General features: G+C 43.7%; 1 protein-coding gene across 1 annotated transcript; it reads left to right on the top strand.

The window, feature by feature from the left end:
- Positions 1-337: 337 nt before the first annotated feature.
- Positions 338-6,852, top strand: LOC119398647 (uncharacterized). The gene is made up of 3 exons (XM_049417686.1): positions 338-455; positions 1,844-2,104; positions 5,291-6,852. Exons 1-3 carry the CDS (start codon positions 371-373, stop codon positions 6,085-6,087), a joined length of 1,143 nt encoding a protein of 380 aa, XP_049273643.1. The 5' UTR covers positions 338-370; the 3' UTR covers positions 6,088-6,852.
- The last annotated feature ends 4,312 nt before the right edge of the window (positions 6,853-11,164 follow it).

Below are 11,164 nucleotides of genomic sequence, written 5' to 3'. Positions count from 1 at the left end.
AAGTTGCCGATGTAATGTGTAGTCCAACTGTTGCTGTTTTATCTGCAACAGCTTTGCCGATGACTCATCTTTACAGCCTCTTTTGCCAATGGAATGTCTGAGTCCTTTTTTCTTGCATTTATTTTCAGTCTGTAGCTAGACTTAATAGTGCAATTAAATGTGTGATCTAAGTCTGTTGTCTGTCCCCATCTCAGGACGCCGTCTCTACATTAACCCCGACATTCCTGCACCAGAGAGGACCACAGCAGGTGTACGTAGGGACATGAAACTTGCTCAGGAGCTGCAGACCCCAGTCAACGGATTGAAAGGGCCATCAGCTTTCCGGTCTTTGCAGTACCTCGACCTTGTGGAGTGCTTCACTGTGGAATACATGCATTGTGTGCTGCTAGGTGTTACGAGGCAGTTCACGGATTATTGGTTTGATTCATCACGCTGTCATGAAAATTTCTACATAGGTCAGTATTTTATTGTTTTGCCAGCTTCTTGGTTTTGGAACTCATGGGTGTATGAAGCATATTGGCTCTGTAAAATGACTTAGTGGTTGTAAGCCCTTCAGGTTGTAAGCGGACTGCTAGAGCACCAACTCGCTACCCATTGCCCTGCCTTTAAACTTCAATTTTTGTTGATATTCCTTATGTCATACTTACGCAGTGATAATATCTGTTTCTGTTTCTGTGGTTTGCACAAACAATCGTAATTGCAGCTATCCAGTGTTGCTCCATTGTATGTTTGGATTCTTAAAGGGCATTCAAACTGTATTTCAGTTTGCCAGTCAGTGATAATGACATGTACTAATTGAGTAATGGCTATACAGTGTATATAGCAGTCGTGTGTGTGGTAGTTCTCATAATTGGTACTATTTTTTTAATTAGCATGGTCGTTTAATGGATATGGGTGGAGTGCTGCTAAGCATGAGGGCATGGATTTGATCCCAGGCTACAGGGGCTGTATTGTAATGACAGTGCATTGGGAAAACTTCCATATACCTGCTTGGATTTAGGTGCATGCTAAAAGTTTATAGTCGTTGATCTTAATCTGGAGTCTCCAACCATGATGTGGCCCAATGTTACAGTTGCTCTGACATGTAAAACCCATGCATCTTTCTTTGCTGTTCCCTTGTGAAGCTTTAACACTTTGCGGACTCTTTTGAGTGCATTCGAGACACTACACCTGAAGGTTTTCAGCGCAGACACAGAGGAGTCACCCAGCCTAAACAACTTTCTGCAGTGAGAGTTTAAGCAACTTGTAAATGTTTACACATGGAAAATATCGTGTCTATCCTGCTTTTCCAGTTATGTAAAATGCCACACATTGAAACACTAATGTTTGTGTGCTATGTTATCCCTAAGAGCAGGTGGCCTACAGCAGCAGTCTTTAAATGTAGGACCGTTTTCACAAGATTTCACGTAGTACAACATGTGTATGACAGCTCATTTGCAGTGTGCAAAAAAACATGTGGGGACCTCACGCATTCTGTGTTTAGACAAAGCAATTGCAGCTGAAGTGAAGTGAACGTGTTCCTGACTGCAACTGCTAAGAATATCACGTCAACTTTTCAGCATTAGTAACGACATATCTTCTTTCATGTGTGTGACGCCTAAATGGCCCAACTGCTGTGCACACTGGTCACTGCCATTGTAGCAGTGTGTTCACATTTGTCCCATCCAGCTGTCCTGTCAATTAGACTTTGCAACCTTTGTGCATCTTCAGATTCATTTGGGGATCCGATACTTTGGGCAGTGGTGTGTTTATTGTCACAGTCATAAGTAGCAGCTAAAATCAGACGGCCACTGATTTGGAGACCTTTCTGCCAGAAATGCAAATGTATGAAATGGCCTTGCAGGACGACCAAGTACACTGACTTTCCTGAACCGGCGCCTCAAGAGCATTCAACCGCCACATCACGTCACACGCCTACCTCGCTCAATCCAGGAGAGGCACTTCTGGAAGGCCCATGAGTGGCGAAATTGGCTCCTCTTTTACTGCCTACCATGCTGCCGAAATACCTTGCCGTCACCCTTTAGGAAGCACTTTGCGCTTCTTTCCGAGGCCATTTTCCTCCTCCTCCAAGAGCAACTTTCATCCCCTGCCATTACCCAAGCAGGTGAGGAACAATTTTTTGTATCTAAATTAAGTGGTTTTCACAGGATTTTTGAACTTTTGTTATTAAAAAAAACTGCATTGCTTAAAGGCCAACTCCGGCGATTTTTCGAGGTCGATGGATCTCAATGAAATTCGCTGAGTACGTTCCTTTGCACGTTTCAGTCATTATGCCAGATTACAGGCTTGAGACATGCGCAGATTGTTTGCAAATGAATTTTAAAGATTGTCTGCAAACGCCCTCCTGGCTTCCCACAATTATTGGCAACATTGCGTCTGTGACGTCAGTATTGGGAAGGCGGCGGAAGTGACGCAGCCGAGGGCACCGCTAATTTCGGCGCTTCGGCCGCTACAGCGAGCGTCTGCTGTGCACAAGGCGACAGGCAGCGTTGGTTTGGCTGGCGCTTCGCTGGTCGTCCCGGCTGTCACAGTTTTCATACTCCGCGCCGGCGTAACCGGCATGCCTTGCACGACTTCCGGTTCGTTCGTAACAACGTCTATGTCATACGTAGACAGTACACTTGGTTGGGTTTCGGTTTCGGTGTTGCGCTTTTTTGCTTATTTAAAATTATTCTCCAATTTGCCGAGTATTTCTGCTATCGGGCCCGTAACAGGAGCGTTTCAGGAACATAAAAGCACCATTACTTTGACATGGCCAAAAAATCGCCGGAGTTGTTTTTTAAGGGATGATACTTGAAAAATGCAAGTTTTCTTTGAAGTTAGATTTTTTTAGAATAACAGAAAGCTAGGCTAGTTGGTAAGTATTCATTCTAAAAGACTGGCCGTGCAAACACTGATACAAGAAAGAAGTCAAGATGGCATTTGTGGGGCCTTGACTTCTTTGTTGTGTCTGTCTTCTTGCACTCCCAGTCTTTTAGAATAGATTGTTTTGTTTTTATGATTGTTTCGTGAAGTTTGAGTTTTTTTCGTGACAGTAAAAATAAAGGTTTAATTTAAACTTGAATGCATTTAAAATTTCGTTTAGAGAGCATAGTGGCTCTTATAAAAGCTAGGAAGCCCAATGTGGTTGCTTAGAACATAACGTTTCATGCTGCTAAGTTTGAGAGCATGGATTTGATTCCGGCCACAACAGCTGCATTTCGGTGGGGCCAAAATGCAAAGAACACCCATGTGCTTAGCTTTAGGTGCACGCCAAAGACCCCACTACGATGTGCTTCTGAATCGTATTGTCATGCAGTAGTGATGGTGAAAAAACAAATGCAACCATCACTAGATAAAATGCTTCATTGGGCAAACTTGTGCCCAGTAAAAGAAAGGCTCATTGTACAAGCAACATTCACTGTATAATGATAACTGTGAGTGTGGATGTCAGTCTTTGGTAATGTGATCATTGGTGGATTGCGTCGTCTTTTATACATCAGTGATTGAAACTTCCAGCGTTATTGCTGGTGCTCGCGTAAGCTACCAAATAAACTTAAGTAGTCGCGTCCTGCATGTAGTCTTTAGAGAACAATCTGTAACAATCTGGAAACTTCCCAAACATTGTGGCTCAGCGTGTGCCAAAGTGATGCTAGCAGTTTTTGTGGGTGAAACCAGATCACACACAATAAAGAAATAAGCAGGTGTGGCAATGCCTCCCTCTGAAAAGGCGCTGTTCCAATGCTGAAAACAGAACATGTGCGTAAAAAGAAATAAAAATGAAATGAACAAAAGTAATTTCAAAACAAAACTCCACAGTTCCTCAGCGTGCATGGTAGTGTTTAAGGCTCACCATGTGCACAATTTTGCGCCATGTGCGGTCACGCTGAGAGTTTGTAATGCTGGCAGGGATAACCTCATAGTCCAGTGCTCCGAGGTGTCGAAGTACCTTGTATGGTCCCAAGTATCACTGAAGATTTTCGCTATGTCCTCATCAGTGTATTGGTGTCTAGACTCGCACACAGTCGCTGTGTTGGTATTCCATGTTGCTTCTTGGAAGATAGTAGTGGCGGCTTTCAATCGTCTGCGTGGTCTTGATATGCAAGCAGGTGAGCTGTCAAGCTTCTTTGCTGCATTGCAAATGAGCAGCGACATTGAGATTGTCTTCGTCGGTGACAGTTGGCACAGCATGGCGTCGAAAGTCATAGCACCGTTCTTTCCATATACCATGGTGTTGTACCGCGGTGTTGTAGGCGAAAGTCATATATGGAAGGTTAACATCCCAGTCCTTGTGTTCAGTGTCAACGTACGAGGCCAACATATCCGTTCTGTCTGGGCATTCACTTGCAGGTGGTAAGTGGTTGTCTTGCGATTACATGTCTAGCTTACCGCAGGATGGCTTGTGTTAGATTGGCTGTGAAAGCTGTTCCTCTGTCAGTGAGGACTTCCAGCATGCCATATTGCGGCAGAATGTTTCTTACAACAAATTTTGCTACCTCGACGATACCATCTTAAGCAGGGCTTTCGTTTAGGCGTAGTGTGTGACATAGTCTATAGCCATGACAACCTTTTGTTACCAGATTTTAATGTCGAAATAGGCCCCAGTAAGTCCATGCCAATCTGCTGGAATGGCCAGCTTGATCGGTCGTACGAATCTTGATGGTTTTGTTACCAGTGCTTTGCGTCACTGACAGTTGCGACATATTCTGACTATATGGGCGATGTCTACATTAAGGCATGGTCACTAATTTTAAGAGAACGGAAAGTTGGGCAAGTTGGTTTGCATTCATTATACAAACAGCGCAGCAACATGACACAAGAAACGCCCGTCCCGTTGCTTCTTTCATTCTGTCCTCGTGTTGCTGTTCTGTTTTTATAATGAATGGTCAGTAATACTTCTGAATCCGTGCCAGCGCACGCGAGAAGCCGAGGTGACCAGCTGTTGTGTTGTCATGCAGGGTCTGGATAATCAGATGGAGTGCCGCGGGCACAACAATAAGGTACTGTTGAGTAGTGTCGTGTACTGTCGAGAAGTTTTTTTACAAGTATGCACCTTGCAAGCAGAACAAACACAATCCACGACTGACTGCTGTCAGGATGGCATTGGTCTTGTCTTCTAGGTATTCCACAGGCTTTCGTAGTTGTGGAACAGCCTGCTGTTGCTCGGTCTTCTGTGCTTACTGTACCCAAAAAAGTCGTCTTCATCCTGATTGTCTTGTTACATAGCTTAGTTTTCATGAACAGTGCATTCAATTTAGAAGAAACAGTGTATTGTATTGCGCTTAAAAATTGGCATCTGTGTTTCTTTCAGATAACCTCCTTCGACGGTTCGTCAGCCGAGCGGCAGCTTTGTACGGTGAACGGTGCATGACTTTCAATCTGCATCAACTCTTGCACTTATCACGGGCTGCCCGTAACTTCGGGCCGTTGTGGGGTCATTCCGCATTTGGGTTTGAGAGTGGGAATGGCCAGATAGTTAAATTAGTTACTGCCGCAAATGGTGTGCCTGACCAAATCCTTGAGCGCGTGATTCTTTCACAAGAATTGAAACTGCTGCTTTCTTCGGATGTAATACCGCTCAAGACGAAGCAGTTATGTCATGATTTTCTGCATTATCCAAATATAGAAAAGGCTCAGCATGTGCAAGGTGCTTGCATGTTTGGTGCATCCAAAGAAGTGTTGGTAGTTTCGCCTGCAGAGAAAGAGTGTCTCGAGCTAGTGCTGAATCACGTTCCTCGTGTACAAGAACATTTCAGATTTTTGTATCTGGGAACAATATTTCACAGCAGGAACTACAAAAGAAGCTGCAAAAGTGACAGCAGCCTTTTTGAGACTGAGGACGGCGAGTTTTTCATTATTAAGAGAATTTTTGAAGTCATAGATGAAAGCTCTGTAAGCAACGGTGACGTACTTTTGCTTTGCAGAAAGGTTGTTGCTGAGGAAACTGAAGTCGGTATGCCAGGTCACATAATGCCATGCTTTTTTTCTTTGCAATGCCCTCTTGTAGCTCTCAGACTCAGCTGTGTTGCAAAGCCATGTATTTTTCTATCATTCAGTGATGAGGAGAAATTTTTTTGTAGAGTGCCCAACCTCATTGAGCGGGACTAATTCATCAGATGTTGTGATGGTCGCACTAGGTTTTCACAAAAAAGAAATTTGTTAGTGTTATGCATATTTTGTCTTAACAATGCCGCGGCACTCTTTGAAATGGTTCAATCGGCAGGCGCAGGATTAGTAAGTGTACTCCCGTCTGGAGTTCGGGCATGCTTGAAGCACAGAAAGAGCGCCTTCTTAAAGGCCAACTGCAATGAAATCTGACTTCGACAGAATTAGCTTGGAATGCGTAGTATATGTTGGGTAAGTAATGATAATCACAGTGAAAAATCTTGCAGTCGCGTACTTCATTTATAATCGGTGCTCTAATTATCGGCTAGCAGACGACGCGGAGCTCTAGTGGTGTGCCCGGGCAAATCGGACACAAACGGAAATGACGTAAATCGCAGCTCACGGCCGCTCGTGAGCAGAAGCAGCAGAACTTCCTGCAGCCAAATCCCTTCCTTTTCTGCGTGACGCTCCTATACGAGCTAACTCTTTTGTAGGACGAAATGCGGGGCCGCAGGCTGCTGGAACACGTTGTTACGGATGGGACCAGCTTTCACACTTTTCCAAAAAACGTAAAGCTCCAGTAGCTGCTGATTATCGCAGTGAGGCGAAAGGAATGGGAGCTATCAAAGAGCGTGGTACTTTACGTGGCGCACTTTAAGGATGACGACTTTATGTACGACCGGTGTCTTTTCGCCCGAATACTGTGGAAACTGAAAAGAATGTGGATTCCTGACACAGTGCCTTCAATATTCAGCCACTGCAACCCACGAGCGCAAAGCCCCGACTAGCGTTTGGAGAAGCACCGGCAACAAAAAGTATTCGTATAAGACAGTATAGCGTAAAATGCTTGCGTTAGCGTGTTTCGCATGCTAAAATTCAGCGTAACGCTATTCAAAAGACATTTAGTATAAGCAGGGAAACCGACGCCCCGCAAAGCGCTAGACTAGCTGCGCCATCCACGCGCGAGTAATAAAAGCTCCAAAAGCTGATCGGCTCGCTTCTAGTTGCGAGTGGTCAAAGCCGCAAATTTCGACAGAAATGTAGTCGTGCTCAGTTCAAAGGAATTCAAGCACATAAACGTAGTTTAAGAAAACAAATTGTGCTACGTTAGGTTTAATGTAAAAGTCTTGGGCGCAGTTAAACAAGTGTTTACAGAAATGCAGGTCGCTTTCGGTGGACATGGGAGTGTGCCACACCGAGCATCGATATCAAAAATAACAATGTCTTGCTGTCCGTAGTCTATCAATGAAGCGAGAATACCCGATGTGTAAACCAGCAGCATCATTTATTGTGAACCCGCGAGTTCTCCTACACAGTGTAGGGCGAGATGATAGGTGCGAAGCGGCAGCCGTTGCTTAGAGGAACGCTTTATGGGCATGTATCCGTGTTTTCTTCACGGCGGATGTTTACATACTTTGTTTTTTCGTTACCATCTAAAAAGTAAACGCTTTGGCCCGGCCGCGAAGCCAATACTCCGGCGCTCAGAGCAGATGATTCGCCTGCATCGGTCGGTCTGTCTGGCTGTGGTCTGCGTCGCTTCCGGTCAGCTGTAATGGCGTCGTTTTTTCTAGTTTCGGTATCAAAAATTGCTTTGTTGGCGGGTTTTTTTCTTAGATAACCACTTGCATTTCGAAGGTGAAATTTGGCAGGTAGCATTATCTCCAGCTAGACTGCCTATAAATCAGCTCTTTGAGGTTTGCGAAATTTCGTTGCAGTTGGCCTTTAAGGTTACTGTGGTTGGCTATAGACACGTCCTTTCCCATCGGGGCGCATGAAAGCGCCGCTGTTATGTATGTCTTCTTAATCTTGTCACAGTCCTTCAGGATCACCTAGAGAATGCACTTTGGGATGCCATGCCTACTCACAATAACATTCTTCGACCCTTTGGTGCATTTCACGTCTTCAGGAACTTTCGTGCATTCTGGAGGCACTTTTTAGCAGTCATGCGAACAAAGCACAAAGCGGAGCACCCAGATTCCACTCAAAGAACGAGTGTTTATTCACTCGGGCATCTTTTTTTTCTTAAGGGTCCTTCTTGTGCGTGCGATTTGTCTTGATGTCGGTGGCACCGGGGAATCCACAGCAGCTATCCCCCTTTTATAAGTGAAAGTGTTGTGGAGGCAGTCTAGTTCTTCGCACGGGCACATTTGGAGCATCTGTAGGTTCTGGAGATGCTTAATTGTCTGCGGACTTCTTTGAGTAGGGATGTCCTGCAACTTCTGGGTTTTCCACTCTGTTCGCACTAGTGTTCATTTGGTGGGTTCAGTGTCTCCTGTAGCTTGTGAAGTGAGAGCTAACGCGTGATCTGTATGTTCAACCCTCTACTTTGTTGCTTCTGTTCACATTCATGCTGTTTGGATGGACACCGTAATTCTAGGCACCTGTTTAGTTTGGCTAGTTCAAAATGTCGGGATCTGGACTACCAAACGTGAAACGATCGTGCAAAAAGATTTCTGCTGTGAATGGGAAAGTTTATGAAAGCCGTTGCGGTGACGGGAAAGATTTTGTGGTAGCTTGGTCCCAAGGCCCCGCTGTCAGAGTTATATATAGCCTGTGTCTGTGATGATGCCCCATGCCAGAGCAGCTGTTGAAAACCAGACCCAATTCAACTGCCTCTTCAATTGCCCATGGTGCCTAATGTTTTCTGGCTCCACCCCGACTGTTCATGTGATGTTGGATTTCATCATATTTGAAGCTCTCCATTATGTTCTACATACCAGTTCTGCAACAACAGTTGAGCTTTGTATAATCTGAAAACCCAGTAGCATCTTATGACAGGGATTTGCTGCCTTTTTCAAGAGTGCAGCAGCATTTTCAGATAAAACTACACCAAGTGTGTTGGTAAGATACCATTAGGCACTATCTTCAGTCGATCTTGTACTGTGTGCACATCCCTCTGAGCCAGGTTCTTTGATTGTGGGTGATAATTAAGGTGCAGAGTCTGATCTTTTTTTTTTTCCTCATGAAATCTTGAGGAACTGGTGCTGTTGATTGAGGCCAGCTGGCTTAATGTACAGTGAGGTAAAACCAAACCTGGTGAAGACTTTCCGTATCGCTTCGTCAGTTGTGGCATGCATTTGTATTCTTTTAATACGCTACATTTAAGCATCTACCATGATAGGCAACATGCTTCCTTCAACTGATCCTGCATATCCTGTGTAGAGTCACGACCAGTTTTCTCCTGTTTATGGCCATGAATTGGTGTCGGCACTGGTGGCATTGTGCTGGCTTGTGTGCATGTCGCACTTTCCCATACAAGTTTTTCCTGGTTGTGACAGTAATGCTTGGACTAGGTTTTTTGTTCCTGCCATGCCAGAATATTGTGTTGTGCTAGAGCCGTAGTACATGTGCTACTGAAATTGTCGTTCAGTGGCTCAAACATACCAAGTCATGGCTAGACATTTCGATTTACCTAATGAAATATGGCCAAATTGTTCGTTACTTTTTCTAAATATTGAGGTCTGCCGTACTGGGGTTCTTGACCTTAAACAATTAATTTGCAAAATCACATCTTTGTAATCTTTCTGAAACTTGCGTTTGTATAGCGCATGCTTCAGTGGTGCACTTGCGTCTTCACTGTCCGGGTGCGCCAGAAGCAAACTGCATCCGCTACAGATGCACTCAACAAATCTAATCACTGAGACGTGTTCTTGACTGTCTTGAAAGCTTCTCTCATGCATGCAGCTTCTAATAATGCTGATGGCACTCTGGAAGCCTCAGCAGTTACATTCTCTTCGAATATTTTTGATGGATGCCTTCAGCAAATCAATTCTTTTGAGTCACTGCATTTTACCAGATTTCTATTCTAATCACTCCAGGGGTGGTACAGAAGTGTGTTACTGAACCATGCCACTATTTCTTTTCAACAAAATACCGGTAACAAATCACCTTTGAAATATTGGTTCCTAATATTCATTGCAACATAAAGAGGTAAATAATGAAGGTGTTCAATTGTACATTTTAGTGCGAACTATGCTTCCACATTGTGTGCTTCAAGTCCGATTTCATTATGCTTGTCTTACTCCCTTTTATGTTTTTGCTGTATCACAGCTTCTGCTCCTCGGGTTTTTCTTTGAAGGCCAGCTTGTAGACCAGAAACATTTTTTTAAGTCAAGCTTTCTCTGTGCAGGTAATGTGAAGTTTCACATTTTGAAAGGTGGTTGATTATTGCAGCAATGATGAGCTTTTTCGTCGTCTTGGATTAGAGCTAGGTCACATCTTTTCGCGTTCACCGTCAGATTTTGTTTACGATTTTTAATATATATGCAGCACCAATTTTTGATTTATCAGACATATCACACACAGCAGCAATATTTAATTTTGTGTTTGTAGTGCAAGTGCACCATGAAAAATACATTTTGTTATGTTAAGATATTTATACTGTTTGCAAAAATGTAGTGTTACCGGCCCACACTGTGATATTTTTCTGGCCGGTTCTAGATGTGTTTACAAAGTCATGCGATTAAAATTCTTTGATCGCTTGTTTATTCAAAGTGTCAGAGTGTCTGCTGTCATGCTTTTGATTCTGGTGCGGAATATGAATGATGCAACATATTTAATTTTATGTTTGTATTGCAAGCGCACCATGAAAAATATATTGTTATTTTAAGATATTTATGCTATTGCTTGCACAAATTTAGTGTTACCGGCCCACACTGTGATATTCTTTTGGCCGGTTCTAGATGTGTGTTTAAAAAGTCATGCCATTAAAATTCTTTGATTGTGTGTTTATACTCAAAGTGTCTGCTGTCATATGCTTTCGATTCTAGTGCGGAATACGAATGATGCAACAATACGCCTGTGGAATTTTTACCACTGAGAAATTTGCTATTAAATTAAAAGGCACATATTGTTCGATACGTGGCGAAGGCACATACCAATGGATACGCGGTGATGGCACGTACAGACAGACACGTACAGACATACGCAGCACGTACAGACAGATACGCAGCACCTGTCAATGGATACGCAAGCACGTATCGATGGATACGCAACACGTACCTATGGATACGCAGCACGTATGAATATATACGCGACACGTATGAATATATACGCGACATGTATGAATATATACGCGACA

Source organism: Rhipicephalus sanguineus, chromosome 7 (genome assembly GCF_013339695.2).
Source record: "Rhipicephalus sanguineus isolate Rsan-2018 chromosome 7, BIME_Rsan_1.4, whole genome shotgun sequence".
In the NCBI taxonomy this organism is placed as follows: domain Eukaryota; kingdom Metazoa; phylum Arthropoda; class Arachnida; order Ixodida; family Ixodidae; genus Rhipicephalus; species Rhipicephalus sanguineus.
Note: the sequence above shows the minus strand (reverse complement) of the source record. Positions and strands in the feature narration are given on the sequence as shown.